The sequence below is a fragment of the Apteryx rowi genome, unplaced genomic scaffold, assembly GCF_003343035.1.
Source record: "Apteryx rowi isolate R43461 unplaced genomic scaffold, aptRow1 scaffold_39, whole genome shotgun sequence".
NCBI classification, from domain to species: Eukaryota; Metazoa; Chordata; class Aves; order Apterygiformes; family Apterygidae; genus Apteryx; species Apteryx rowi.
In genome coordinates, this window is record NW_020450418.1 from 3,816,482 (window position 1) to 3,832,632 (window position 16,151).

At 40.0% G+C, this 16,151-nt stretch overlaps 1 protein-coding gene across 10 annotated transcripts in view; it reads right to left on the reverse strand.

Annotated features, from left to right (window-relative positions):
- The window catches only part of PATJ (PATJ, crumbs cell polarity complex component), a 160,577-nt gene that overhangs the window by 25,276 nt on the left and 119,150 nt on the right, over positions 1 to 16,151 (reverse strand). For all 10 annotated transcript variants that reach the window (XM_026074452.1, XM_026074451.1, XM_026074458.1 and 7 more), the window contains 4 exons: positions 15,825 to 15,917; positions 11,334 to 11,405; positions 10,709 to 10,826; positions 9,961 to 10,094 (listed from right to left, as the gene is read on the reverse strand). In XM_026074452.1, coding sequence (XP_025930237.1) covers positions 9,961 to 10,094; positions 10,709 to 10,826; positions 11,334 to 11,405; positions 15,825 to 15,917 — 417 coding nt within the window. The remainder of the gene's footprint in view (positions 1 to 9,960; positions 10,095 to 10,708; positions 10,827 to 11,333; positions 11,406 to 15,824; positions 15,918 to 16,151) is intronic.

The following is a 16,151-nucleotide window of genomic DNA, read 5'->3' on the forward strand; positions in this document are numbered from 1 at the left end:
TGCCCAACTAGAGGTTATGAACTTGACAATGTCTATGGAAAGATTTTCACTCCTGTCCCACCCAATCTCCTCTCAGTTTCACACAGATTATGGCTCTCCATGATATAGCTTGGCACAATCTTAGAAACTGTTAGTGCAAAAGGGGGTAATAGAAACACTTCATCATATCAAGAAGGTTATTATTTAAAGAAAGACACCTAGTTGCTAAAAGCATATACTTCAGAGGGTTGACAAATACATTCAAAAAACTGGAGCTTTAATTTTCGTATATTTTGACAAAGAATGTTTCCTTAGTCTGAGAACATTATACAAATCAGGAATTAATGCAAAGTTTAACATTCCTCGGATGTGATGGAAGGATGCAGAATACAAGCCAGGGCATCTAGAGAGCATTACTCCACACTGAACAGGGTGCTTCTGATTTCTGCAGAACATTGCTATTGAACTAAAACTAGAGGAGGTTGAAGAATTTTAAAGACAAACAGAAAATCAAGGAATACCTGGAGAATCCTGGCAAAAACAAGGTAACTGAGAAACGTCCACAAATGCCTTTCTTGCAATGTGTATGCATGCAAATGTATTTTGGATGGTCTGTCCACTGAAGTCACATCAACACCTTCAGAAACCCATGACCCTCCCAAATAAAGCTGTTACAGTGGAATAAAGACAATTATCTCCCCTATTTTGCAAATATGGAATTCCACAGGAGAACAGATGGCTCCATGGTGGCAGGCGTAAACCTGAACTATCCAACCATAAAACCTGTTAGAAGGCAAAGTAGAAGGGAAGTTGCCCGCTACTGCTGGGGCTCTGTCCTGGGCTGGGTAATGCTTATATTGAAGGCGAACAAAAACAAAGGATCTGTAGTTCAATGGAATGAAGCTGAACACACTGTTACTATACATACTATATAGCTAAAAAAATCATCTGCAAGCCAGAATAGTTTCAAAACACGGCAAGAATATACCTGGTTGATAAACAGTGTGTGTCAAATCTATGAATGGACTGTATATTTACCAAACCTGCAATGTGGTATGTTAGAATGTATTTTGTAAGGTTCGGATTCTAGCCATGACACAGCTATAACCAATTTCTATTGCTTTACCAGCAAAATACCACAGTTGTTATATAGCCTTGCTGAATAAAGGAAAGGCACCCACATGCTAATTCTCATACTGATTGTGACTAAAGAGGTTCTTGGCTGATGGGAGAAATGCACTGGTAGAAAGGCAAGGGCAGAGAAGTAGAAGAGCTCATAGAGCCTCTTGATCAACATCTTGAAGAAGTATAGAATAAATGACTCTTTCACAGAAAGTGCAAGACAACCCTACAAAAATTAGCACCCCATCTGAGACTGTACTTATGGGAAACAACTTGTAAAAAGTGCAAAGCATATTCTACATAGCAACTCTGTTTATCTACGCTATGGGGATAGTCCTGAACTCTAGGGGAATCTGGTCTCAAAACCCCCCCAACTGTGAATATTTCTCCTGCTTCATTTATAACAACTTCAGGGACCCAGTAGGGTGAGGATATCAACTCACCCATCAGCAGAGTGCACAAACAGAAACGCTCCCATTAAGACTTAAATTCAGTTAAGAGTGACAGCTTAATCTTTGTATCTTAAATGTCAAGAACTGCTAGGGTAGAGACCTCAGGCAACGCAGGCACTGCATTGTCTTGATTGAGCCTTGGGGAGAAAGGTGGCAAAGTCAGCTTCCTATTCAGGAAAACTACTGATGGAGTGAAACTTAAACCTGCAGGGTCATAAACGGTGGTGAGAAAGGCTCACAAGCTGCCTGGCTATGGGCTGGGACTGCTCACACATTTGCTGCAAGTTTATAGCATCTGAGCCGGTCTCTGTAATGTTTCTTTTCTTCTGTGCAGCCGTTCTTCAGGACAAGTAGCAGCTTTCAAAGCAGGTGCCCTTTTTCACTGAAAATCAGTAACCAGACTACTGAGTTACTTGTAAATGTTGGAAGTAGAGGGTGAAGGAGTAAAGAGACACAACACATGAAGGAGGTTAAAATTTCAAATATCATGGTTATTTTGACAAAGTTCTATCATCTGCTAAAAAGGTGGAAGAGTATGGAAGAGGAACTGGGGCAGAGGAATCCCTACATATCTGGTGTTGACTGAATTTGAGAAGAAAAGAGGTCTGAATTCTGATAAAGAGGCTTCTTGCACTGAATATTACTTAACATACATCATTCATGACAACCTCCTTCCTTTAGCTGAACTAATATTAACTGCATTTTGATGTTTATCTTCACTGCGTTATTGCAGTCTTGCAGGCACCTCTGCCTGGCCAGTCTGTGAGAGCCAGCCGTTGTTTTGATAGGATCAAAGGCACTTCACAGGAGAAAGGTGAACCGCTACTCAACGAGGAGCACAGCAACCAGCGGCACAGAGCCAGACTGGTTAAAGCACTCAGATGGACACGAGTTGTTTCAAGATCCCAGACCGTGTTTTTCAAAGTGTTTAATGTGGGAATCACTAGGCAAAAACAAAACGGTCCTGAGAGTAGAAACCAGAGCCACAGCTGTGCCCTCTAGCTACAAGGCCCTCTCTGCCACCACAAACATCACCATCTGTTTGTCCCAAATCTAGCGAGCACTAGGTATGGGGGGAAAAAGGCACCGAGTTCCCAGAACGGACAGCTCTGGCACACACAGCCACCTAACGCTGAACGTCCAGGCCAAAATAGAGATACCAGTCTTGGGAACAAACACAGTTGGATAGTGCTAGAAAGCAGGCAGGTCAAACTGCTGGAATTATATGAATTTTATGTGCCCCTATCCTAATTTGGTTTGCACTTACAGTTAATGGGAAGACTTCATTCACCTAATTAGGTGTAAAACACAAAACCTGCATGTCAGCACTTCCTGAGGAGGTAAAACAGTATGCTACATATACAATAATGCCCAGGAAAAGATGTTTTCTGATTTGGTTGACAATTTGTATTTTCCTAAGCTAATATTACACACATTTCAAACAAGCGTCTTACATAGCTACAAACATTATACTAAATTAACATTTATTAAAGATAATAATGCTACAAGGGTTTCTGATGACTGCAGGATTACAGACTTATCTCTTTCCCAGGGCAAGTAAAATATCATTAGTTATTTCCTTTTCAACTTGTGCTATACTTTGTCCAGAGCAGTAAAATTGTCATTTCATTTTTACAGTCTAGTTCACAGATAAAGTAGAAGTCAACTGGTTGTACAGTGTGTTTCACTGAAGAATTAGCCCCACAAAAGAATCTTTCGATAGTTAAAATAAATCCAGCTGCTGGTTACTTGTAGGCAGAGGAAATTACAGCTGTTACATTATGATCTATGATCTTCCATTCACGGACCTAAATGGAATCTAAAAGATAACAGTCCAGCAACAAAAGCTGAAGGTCAGCTGAAAGCAAATCGCTTGACTTAAGAATTTTATCTAATGTGTATCATGCCACATATACCTCTGCTAAGACTCAAATATTTTGCAGTTGCTAGCATTCACAAACCATTAACAGGCACCCAAAATCCTAAGCCAAACACTACTGTAATAAAACAGGCTATATAATGTAAAAATGTATTACTGTGTTAATGTAAAAATGCTTTACATTGCATGATACTGAAAAATTTCTCTACTCAAGGTCAAAATAAAAAGTCTGTTTCCCATTTAAGTACAAGCCCTTGCAAAAGATGGTGTTCACTTGCCAGCTTTCATAAAAAAGATTAATCCACAACATCAATATGAATATAATTTTTCATACTAAAATACAGATTTATTTTAAGGAAGTGGATAATATTTGTATTACATTTTATAGGCCCCTATAGTTACATCTGGTCCTTATTTATTTAAATTTTATTCAGCTTGCATAATATTTTTGCTTACAGTTATATTCTCTAAGATCAGAAAAGCCCAAACCTGAAAATTCAATGGCACTATTCATTAACATTCCTTCGGTCTGCAGTCATAGACATTTGCAAGCTCTCCTTTGATTCTGAAATAATAAAACTAAGGTAATAAGATGTTTAGTGTAAAAATATATGACTTAAGTCAGAACGATAGAAAGAGCTATGTTTCTATGAATCACATGCCAAAGCAAACCAAAGTTTTTCAAAATGTATACATGCTCATTTTAGAGGGAATAATAAAACACAGAACTACGTACTAAAATGTTAACTCTCTCACTCATTATTTTATTAAATAAAAAATATCAAAATTTACAATGTACAGTGCATAACACAGGTTATAAAGAATGCGTGAGATCCTGAACGCACATGAGACGAAGTCCAAAGCCAATGGTTTCAACTACCAGCTAGAAAGACTCCTGAATCCTTTTCGATATGTCCTACTGCTTTTGTATACGTTTAGTTTAAACGTTATGGTTGATTTACACTCCTGGAAGACACTGACTTCTTAGAGCAAGACACTGCTGTGCAAGCTAGCCAGACGGTCAAGTAAACCCTTGCCAAAGATCTATCAAACAGCTGATTTGCAGAACCTTCTGCTTTAATTCCCATTTGTGGTAACTCGGGTACAAAGCAGTTTGTTTTCTTCATGCTGTTGTACGCTAACGTCCTTTTGGAATTATGATGAATCCACCAACTTCATTTTTGCATTATCTAACCAAGAGTCAAAGCAATTCCTCATAGCTTCAAGCTAAACGCATTTACTACTCTGTCATCAAATTGCCTTCTATTTTATAAATGTGGGTGATGGCTAAGAAGTGATTAAATGCTTTTCCCTTGCAGCCACAAACTTTTCCTCTACAATACTCAAGTTGTGATTAAAAACTTAAAATTTCTATGACCCTTTTTTGTTTTGTTGTTCCATTCATTGTGCAACAGGCTTAACAGCATCAGTATCTATAGCCAATATATTACTAAAACCCTCCTGAGGCCCATATCCTGCTTTTCATTTGTAGCTATACAGTAAGCATATTCCACTGACACAGTTTTAGTCTTAGCTGTATGCGATGACTATACAAAAAGCCTCACAGACCTCAGCTGTGCGTTAAGTACTGAAGTTATTTTTTGCCTGATTCTAAATATAACGGGGGCAGGAGGAGCGGTGGCGGGGAGAAAGCTCCAACAGGTGAGAGCCTGTGTGTTTAGTGCCGTGGGAGCCACATCAGCCCTCACGCGTAGGTACGTCCCACCGCTGCCCGAGCACGGCACAAAGCAGAGACGGTGCCGTGGCCGTGGCGTAACCAACGCCGGGTCCCAGCGGCAGTGAGCTTCTAGCAGGGACACTGGCCCTTACGGCGTCGGGGGCAAACCCAGGGGCCTCAACAGCTGCAATTTGAAGTCACCGCTTTCTCGATCATTCCCTTGTCCTGCCTTAAGAGCTGGTGTTTGTGCAAGGTATGACTCACCTGGACTGGGAGAATAAATCTAAATATTCGTCTGTCCAGCTCCGTCGCAACGCTCCCCGTTCTCCGCTGCGGGCTGGAGAGCCTCTGGGGCTAACGGAGGTCATTAGCAGCCCTTCCTCATTTACGACTCCTGTGTTACCAGCGCTCACGCCACCGAGTGTTAGTTGAGTGGAGGCGTATTCTGTTACTTTTTGGAGCACTGCTGAAGTGTTTCAGTTCCCTGGATTTGTGAATGTCTACATTTTATGGATGGAGTCCCTTAAGTTTGTTAATTACCTTAAAAAGGCCCTTTATTAAAGCCGGCTGAAAGCAAAAGTAAAAAATATGTATTTACCAATTCAAAATAGACACCCCAATATAAAAATTCTATATAAAAGGTTTGTTTTTGTTGTGTTTAATAATAATAAAAAAAAGACACAGGATAAGGAAAGCTTAGTTTTTTCTTTCTCTAAGTTTAGATAATATACTCGACAGCTTTCCTAGCTGCTCTGCTTCCAAATTGCCCTCAGGTTACTGGTCCAACAGTCTTTGTTTTATGTTGTAGGTGCCTCTGCAGTATGTAACTGTGATTCAAACTGTCTTCGCGCTCTCCTCCCCTCCCAAGGTTTCCTACCTCAGGCTGGAAGGCACATCCATATACCACGTCTCCATTAACCTTCAAAATGCTGGATACCCTCCAGCACGTCCGAGTGTCTTAATCGGCCAGGCAGCAAACGGTGTCAGTAACTACAAGCAATCAACTCGACCATCACCAAGTCAGCTAGCCAGTCAGAAGCAAAACAGTGCTCCCACCTACTAAGAAAACGTTTGCATCTTGGAGCGAGGCTTTTTCACATATTGCCAAGAATAAAATCCCTGTGAATTGACAATCCTGTTTCATACAGGATGGCTCGATGCAAATGCTAACTGGACAAGACATAGTAGCATCCACTCGCTTGGGAGAGATAACAGGGTTAGGATGAATGAACCGCACGATGCCATCTGGAGGAAAACCACGGTAGGTTTTTTACGCTATTCCTTGATGCCCTGTTCCCAGCCCAATTCAACAGCAAACCTCACAGAAAGTTTTTGGCGAAGAGTTTCAAAGGAAAAGCCCATTACTTGAACCTAAATTATTTTGCTTGAAACAACTTCTGCAAAATAAGATGAACAAAAAGTAGAATAACTAAGGAATGGTTCCTAAATTTATGGTGAACCACTGGAATACCTGGGGCTGCCACTCTGGTGTCCTGGGGGACTGGTTACCCAGTCTGGCACCCACCGGCCCCAGACTCTGCAGCTTTGGGCCAACCGGCCATGCCAACCCTGGCTCGCTGCCACCAACGCCAAAGGCTGGAAGCTCTGGGGACTCCACATCCAAAAAGAGTCTCAGGTCATCCCGGCTTGGAGCTGGGACGCCAAGCACAAGAGTCCCGAGCAGCTCGCTGGGGATTGCAAAGCCCGGCGCTGCAGGCATTGCTCTGGCAGCCCCGACGCCCGCTGCAGCCAGTCCCGTGGCCGGCGGCCTTGGAGCCAGGCGCGCCGGCAGCCACTGGGTGACAATGACATCCCTGTCAGCTTTATAGCTGCTCTTAGCCGCAGTGGGGCTGACAAGCGAGTATATATCATTCAGCAACAGGCGGGTCAAGAGGGCCACACAGTGTCCCGGCGAGCACAGTTAGAGCCCAAAGCCTCATTTTGGGATGTTTCTGAAAACTTTTTTTTTTTTTTTTTTTAATTCCCTGAGAGTTACTTTTACAAGTTTGATTGGACTACAACCAAAAAAAAAAAAAACAAACCACCCCTCACAAATTGAAAGCGCTGTACTTCGGCCAGCTCCACTCTGCAGTTTAATTGCTTTAATGGAGAGGCCATGTGTGGTGTTCTGTCAGGGGCACAGGAGAAGGTGAAATGAAAGGCAGCAGAGGAAGAAGAAAAATGAAAAATCAGCTCTTAGAATAGGACTGATTGGACGGCAGTCTAGAGATCAACACTGTGAAGACAACTTTCAAGGACAAGTCTTTCTTCCCATGCCTTTTCTACAACCTCATCTTCCCAGCTGATGCTCTCCTACTCCCCTAAGTATGCAGCCACGGTCCTGGCTTACAATACATCCAACTTGGCAGAGTTTTGGTTGGTGGAAGTTAGGGTTAGGTTTTTTTTTTTTTTTTTTTTTTTTTTTTTTTTTTTTTTTTTGTTTTTTTAATAAATTTAATAGGATGGTCTTCTCAATGACAAACATTTAACAGGGGTTAAGACATTGTTTTCCAGCCTCCTGAAAAAATTAACTTCCCTGCACACAAGCTGTATTTTTCAAGTCCCTACTTGGTGACTTCTGATGAGATTCCTAAGGTTATGACTTAAAAGCTGTACACCATATTTCATTTTTAAGTGGTGCTTCTCCTTAGCAGGCTGCCAGATTTATTATTCCAAAAGCTGGGACTGCACATCATGTGTTTAAAAAGACCCCAAACAACTCTGAAATGAGCACTGCCGCTCCACGCGAGCTGCTGCTGTGCAGCAGCGTTAACTGCCAGTAATCCCTTCACCTTTTTTATGGTAAGGGCATTTTCATACTGCATGGACGAGGCCTTTATGCTCTTGCCATAGCCACCTTAGACTCCATTCAACAAATCCTACTGAGGAACAGCCTCCCGCAATCCCCAGTACTCACAAATGAGGTAAAAAGGTAAAAGCTCCAAAGCCAAAGTTTCCGCAGCGGTGATGCCCAGGGAGGTAACGGTGGCGCGGAGCGGCTCCTATCCTGCCAGGATAGGATGTCCCCGACGGCCCGGCTCCACGGTGCTGCCCGGGCAGCCCAGCTCTGTGTGCACTAGCTGAGTTACGAGAACACAAAAGGCAGCAAATCCCTGTTCACACCTGCAGAAACAGGCTATGAATGGTGCTACTCCCATTCTCTCACACTTTGATCTGAAAATTCCCCTATTTCAAAAACAGCTAATGAATGAACCTAAGCTGCTGAAGCCAATTACAACTTCGTATTAATTTCCCTGCACTGTAGAAAGCAGTGGGTCTTGGGTACAGTTTTCTACCACCTGACTAGACCTGTAGAAATGATGAACTTCTACAGCACATGAGTATAATGTATACATAAGCAGTGAAGCCATAAGTCAATTTATTTGTCTTTTTTAAAATAGGAAAGATGTCCCTCTGTTTCACAGAGTTAAAACCAAATGATGAAGAGGAAGAGATATATCATCTGCTCTGTAAAGCAGATATTTCTAATTTTCATTTATTTATATGAAAAACTCATGAAAACCATGTACCAGATTGCTTCTGACCGACTGCCATGTACTATTTCTAATTCCAGTTAAATGAAGAAGCAGAGAGATGACTAATGCAGAACTACTTACTTGAATTTACTCAACTCTGAAGATTCTGATAAAGAAAGGGACTAGATACAAAACAGCGCATGGCCGGACAGAATGAAAACCATATAGACTGTTTTATCCTTTGACATAACTCAAATCTATCTCCATGTGAAACAGAGCAATTTATCCAGACCCCACCTATTTGGAGGCTTGGATAAATAGAACCAAAAAACAGAACCTTTTCCAATTTGAGCTCTAACACTGTAAACCCAAGTTAGAGCTTACACTTTGCAAAACAAAATGATCTTTTCTCTTCCACTTCCACCCTTTTTTTTTTGGGAGGGGGGGAGTCTCAAGAAGGATTACTTCCTTTCAACTTCTTCAGGTTTATAGTGGCTTACACTGGTGGCACGTCACTGCTTAATGATAACCTACCATGATATTTTCAGGAACAACTGCATGTAAAGAAATTACAGAGCAACTCTACTGTCTTAAGTCTCTTTGTGGCAGGGGATTTAGGAAAACCCAATAAGGACATCTCTGCAATGGACTTGTTTACTGAAGGAACTGAATCTGACTTTTAAAATAAAAAAGCTGACATTCTGTAATACAGCATCCCCTAGACAAATAGTGGAGAGGAAACGGCAACAGCAGAGAGGCAGAGCTGAAAGGTTTAGCGTAACCAACTTGCTGAGTTTACACTTGAACTGATACTTTTTAATATAGCTGAAGTTTTTTTTTAAAAACAGCATAACCAAAAGTATCTTAGACAAAAGGACACAGGAAAGAATAAAAGATTACCTTTGCTTTACCTCTGCTCAGCGAAGGCTTTTGCTGGCAGGGACATATATCATAGTTTGTTTAAACACCTACTAAGCATTTATATTCTCAAGGTGTTGGTGTTAACCTTGCTGAAGTAGCTCTACCTCTCTGACATTCATTTGTACTCCAGTCCTTCTGGTAACTTACCTGCCTGAAACTCTTAATTCGCGTGTGCTAAAAAAGAATACATACTTGTAAATTATGACCATAGCAGAAGACACCACTGAAACACAAGCATTTCAATTTAAATGGGAATAGAAAACAACTGATCTGATACAAGGCAAAATTATCAATGCAGTATTGGAAATTGTTGCTGCCTGTTGCTCCTCCCTGTACTGAACAACTCATTAGAGCAGTAACAGATTAATGGCATCATTAGTTTCTACATTTTCTTTGCCTTTCTTCTCTCATTCTTTAACATAGACAATAAATACTAGTTGAACAGAAACTCACCAGTGGAGTGTCTTTCCCTCCAACGATGCTGAGACCAAGGCCCGATCGACCCTTAGATATCTCTATAGTCATCTCCTGCCCTGGAACAATAGGACAGGTCGCTGGATCCACAGGCATCGGAGGTGGAAAGACGCCTACGAACATGAAAAGATAAGGAGGTGACTCACACTATTAAATGAGAAAACAAAAATGGCTAATGAAATCATATGAGAGCAACTAAATTCTCATACTTTGCTYTTCACCTTTATAAATCTAAATCAAAATAGAAGAATATTCTGAGCTGCTTACTACAGAGTTCCTAAATGTCTGGGACAATATTTACTTCAGATATGACCTATACAGTTCAGACCACAATGTCAAAGCATATCGCATTTGGGGAAGATGAGGAGATGCCGTATCCCAGTGGAACCGACAGTGTTCCAGATTGCAGTACGTCCAGCACTGGAGAAAGACCAGCTGTCATTTAGACATAGAAGTGAAGTCATCTCAGGTACACAATATCACCATATCGCAAGGAACTACTCAAAGGCAAAAGGCAGGACTAGATAGTTGTGACACTTTTTTCCTCAGAACAGTTCACATATTACTAGCGGCATCACTCCAGCAATATGGAAGGGAACGATCAGTGCACTAAAGCACTGGCCTGGCCCTTCCTTGTAATAGCCCACTGGATGCTAAAAGAGAAAAACAGTCCCTATGTTAGGTACTAAATATACACTACGGTACTGAAAGAAATAACTGTTCATACTATGGCTGGTGACTTCTGCCTCTGGAGAAAGATAAGTAGGTGCTGGCACCAGGGATATCTCCTGTAAGCTGACCGGTACTTTGGTTGAAGATTTTGTTTGTTTGATCTGGTTGAAGACCTAAAAGCAAAGCAGAAGCAACACAGATCAATTATCAATAGCTGAGATGCATATTATGTTGAAATCATCCTTAGCTATTGATTATCATACCCTACTAAATCTGCCAAGTTAACAGGAGGAAAACAAGTAATAGGAACAGGTAATAAACAGAAAACACTTTAAAAGTAAATGGCAAATCGGGTAGACCGGATAACTGTGATTCCAGAAATGCTTATGCAGAAGTATGGACAGAACTCCATCTCTCTGCCATGTCTCTCAGACCAAGCAACTTGTAACTTTTTCTTTTTTTTTTTCTTCTTTTTAAACAGGAAAGAACATCCTTGACATTAGCCAGAGTGATTTTTTCCACATGCTTAAAGAGAAGCAAGTCATTTTTGAGTTTCCCCCCAAGAAAATTATTTTTATGTTTCTTCAGTTAAAAAAACACTACCTGGTAGGATAAATCACATAATCTTCAACTGAATCAAGACCCCAGAAAATCTTACCAGTTAATTTAAACACACATACATTTTCTGGGAGCTGCTCCTCCACTTCCTGCTGATCTACCAATGCTGGTTTGTCAACTTTATATTTCACATCCTAAAAAATAAATTAAAAAAAAGAGTTAGGTGTATTGAAAATATCATATTAAATAAAATATCTACCAAAATTATAAATGATGGTTCTAATTGAACTCAGTGATATTGCATCATACAAGTACACTTACAGCACAACATAAGCCGAAGCCAAGAATTTGGAGAAGAATTAACAGGAATTTTGGGGAATATCAGGAGCTACTAAAAAAAMCACACCCTAAAATTTTGAGAGCTTACAATATAAGGAAGGGATTTTGGGAGGAGATTATCCCACATTGTCTATGTTGTTCCTGAGGAATCAGGAACCCAAATTCCTCTAAAGGACATGGACCTGCAGACCCTGGGGTGTCGCAGGGCAGGAGCTCCCACGCGAGGTGGGAGAGGACACCAAGTTACATGTCAAGCTTCCAGCACACAGGCAGCTGTATAGACCCTTCAGTGCCTATAGTCAGAAGAAATTCAAATTCATCTGGTTTTCCTGTCCCCACTCCTCCTCCTGGCAGTTCTCAGCAGCACTGAGCATCCTGCCGGCATTTAAATAAAGCAATTGCTTATAATGCTTCATCTCATCTCATTATATATATCTCAAACAATGGCACTTCAATCACAGGCTCCTCTTGTATCCTCATTTTCTTCCATATCTGTGTAATACACTAAAGAATATTCTTCTCTCCTATTTCTACAACTGCTAACAGCAGTTATGATGTCTGTCCTCTGTTACCTCTTAGCCAAACTTAGGCCACTTTGATCATAATATTAGATTTAGCTATCTTGCCAATGTAAAAAAAAACAACCCAAAACCTAATATCCTAGCTTGCAGAAATGTTGCGTACCTAACTTCAAAAGACAACAGTGATGTTCAGCATCTCAGAAGAATTTCTCATTAAGATGACAGATCATACATTTAAAAAAAAAACTATATTAAATTTTAAGTAACCAAGCTTGAAAATACTGGCCTTGTTTCCTGAAGTTTTATGAAATTAAATCTCCCAGCCCCAAAGGCTTTTTTCCTGCATTTTTTTCTTTTATACTCCAAGCTTGCTCTAACTATAACTGTTATCTGTCTGGATAGCAAGAAAATCAGATAAAGCGATCTCACTGTATTATCAGAAGGGTTAGAAGAGAAATGGAAAATTTGCTTTCTCATTTTATGAGAGATTGTTATAATGAACAATGAAAAATTATTTCATATCTTATTTTTTTTTGATTCTGATACGTGACTAAACTCTGAAACTTCATCTTGCACATCCAGYGAGCACTGAACAGCACCTTTAAAACCATTTAATCCTCTCCATTTACACCCAGACTATGTTGGAGGTACCTGGGCAAAGTAAAAGATTTCTAATCCCTCAAGCACTGAATTGTACACTCAGCGTTTGTCATAGGCCTGTGACCTGACTGGTTTAATCTAATTCGATTCCCTCAAATGCATCCAAAAGCATTTTCAAAAAGTCTCTCCTATTTGCTGCTGCTTCAAGGACATGTTTTCCATCTGTGCTAAAACAGATTATTGTTCCAAGTTCAAGTAGGTTACAGAAAATGAACCTGTTCTCACATATCCAACATCAGTTTAATTATCCTGCCTACAGGACACCGAATTATGAAGACTCTCTGCCAGGACGCTAACGATGCAAGGTGTTTACGAGCACATTCAATTACCACCCAAATCATTTTCATCTTAGTAAAGATAAAAGTTCTGAGAGTATCACTTATCAGATTTTTAAAAAGCCTCCATGCATCAATTGTTTTCCAGCAACATCTTATAGAAACTAAGATAGCTAAAATCCTCAGAAAACCATGGTCACCTCAAACATCAGCTAAGAAGCGTGCATATGTTGCCTAATGCTTGCATCGGCTCCAGGTCAGGAAGAGAGCTGTTTTCTTTCCCCCCGTTATCATCCAAGTCTACGATGATGTCCATCACATAACTTTATACTTTATCAAATGATGAAGTGACAACGGCAAGTATCTTGGGACAGACTGACAAATTTATCAGGAACAAACGGATTCAAAATGATCTGAATTTTTTATTACAGCTGTCGCTTGGGTCAGACAACCTGTCCATGCTTTGAAGCGTACGCACTTGTGGAAGATTTTTGCTGATAAGCACATATTTTTTATTTATTCAGTGAACTTGATCTTACATGTTGACTTTTATATTCCAAATCTCCCATGACATATTACTAAGAAATTCAATAACAATGGTGAAGTAGCATTAGACTCTAGTAGCAACCATCAGGCCCTGAAAAACAAGGCACTGTTTTCTCTTGCCTCAACAGTCACTAAAAGATGACAACAGAAATCTCTTCTCCCCAAAATAACATGTTCCCCTGTGCCACACTGCAGTGTTAAAGTCTCAGTGCTGATACAACCACAAACCCATATCCTTCTGGTCAGAAGGGACTGATTACAACCAAATTATACCACCGTTTCCAAAAATAAGACACCCTTCCTACAGATAATTGCCAAAGTCAGCCATCTAATTTGAAAATTCTGATTGAAATAAATCTCTGAAATTATGAAGCTAGGTGTTCCACTATTTTGCATCCATTTATGCCTCTAAATTAAGAATTGGCCCATCTGAAACCATCAGGGAATGAGTGGTTGGATCTACAGGCATTCAAATTCTCTTCTAAATCCCCTTCCTAGCTGTTAAGTTTCTGGTATCTACTCGTGAAAGCAAACTAACAGCTATTTGATGTCATAGGAAAAATCTAAGTGGAAAGATGAGAGAGTTTTTCTTTCCCATTGTCCATACTAAGTTACTGGTATTATACTGGTATACCGTGTTACTGATATTTTCCCCACATGGAGTTTCTCAACAAATACATGCCCCAGTCTTCTGTTATCTTTCTGCCATTGTCCTATTTTGGACAACTCTTACTGTCAAAGTTTTAATTTTTTATTATTATTTTAACTTTCAGTCTAAAATACTGTAACTTCTACCCTCTGACTCCACTGTTCCCTTCTTTCTTGCTTCATCAAGTCCAAAAGGAGTGGCCAATAAATTCTGCCTTCCATGTTGTTCCAGTAACATGTTCCCTCCACACCTATCTTAGGTTTGTTTTTTTTCATTAAATTCATGCTTCCACTATTCAAAAAAACTGCACAGCACCATATCCTACACTGTGACTCTTTTTGTGCAATATATTTTCTATCTTTTTATCCACCTGAGACTTTGTGCACTTTTTCATATTACCTTGTAACCCTTAAAAAATTTCTTGGCAAGTTGAGCAAGAAGAGTAGCAAAAGCAGGTAAATTATACCTGCAAATGCATACTATAAAGCTCCGATTCATTTATCTTCAAGCCCATCAAAGGACGTTTCTGCACAAGGCTACAAATCCCAGTACAAATAGTCAACTTTTATTGTAATCCATCAAGAACACAAACAAATCAGTTGTACATGGGTGGTTAATTCTAGTGCTTGAATACCATGCAACACTTTCTAGTTTTTGGATTTCATGGACTTGTCAATTAAATGCTTACTAGTGATAGGATATCACACACATTCAGCTCATATTCACAATACCCAGGACAGTCTTTGCAAAAGACTTGATGGAGCAGAAAGAAGAGATCTAAGAAAAAAGTCCAAAAATGTCAGGTTTCCTTTGCTGAAGAGTGCACACACAAACTGTACATGCACAGCAAGTCTCATCTAATGCACTCCTTGAAAAAAAAGTAGACTGCTGGGGAAAAAGATTGTCTCAGCAAATTTTATGCACCTCTGTGGTAGTCAGTCTTCAGCATATTAGTAGTTTTCCATTTTAAACTTTAAACATAGAGTCCAAAAAGAGAGATTAAAGCTATACCCTAAAGGGCTTTCAGATTTCTGATAATGCACAATCCTGACATACTAAACAACAAAAAACCTCATCTGAATCAATGAGAAGTTCAGTATTTATTACAGGGCACATTGACAGTACCACATTAAACAAGAAGTTATTGGCTTGACGCAGAAATTACTGAGGGAAACTCTATAGCTCTTACTCAGGAGGCAAGACTAGATTATGATAATAGCCATTTTGGCCTTAGAATTTATGAAGCTATGAATATAAATAAGAATATGATTTACAGACCCCACTTTTTTCTGAAGTTTGTCACACACCGATGGCAAGAGTGAAAACTGAAACTCCTCACTGGAACAGAGTCAGAAGAGGGCCATAACACTACATACAAACTCTCATCTCAACATTTTAACAAATTATACTGACTTCTTAATTTCATGAAAACATGTGAAGAGAACTGTGCACGTATATAAAGCTAAAAGCTTGATTCTCCTCTTACTTATATGTACTGGATATAAGTCTACAAAAATGTGTTGTAGTACGCCAACATAAAGGCAGATAGAAAACAAATCAAGCCAACAAGTCTGCATCTTCTAAGCTCTGATCATAATTAAATACTGCTTTAAAGCCACTTACAGCTTTGATGGATTCCTCATCAGTCAAGCTTTTCATGACAACTTCCAAGCTGGTGTCGTCTTTGCTGTTTGCAGGTTCAGTGCCACCATGATCCTGGTAGAAAGGATTGATGCCAGCTTTTAAACAGAGCTATGATCCCCCATAGTAGCTAAAGATAAAATTAGACAACTTGCACCTTTTCTTAAACAAGTATCAGCATGAAGAATCAAAAAAAAAAAACCCCTACAATTAAAGCACCCTGACGTCAGGAGTCAAATAAGCAATGCAAGTTTTGTAAGACAGACTCAGTCTCCACTTGGCCAGCCCGAAGTATCACAAGGCAGTCCA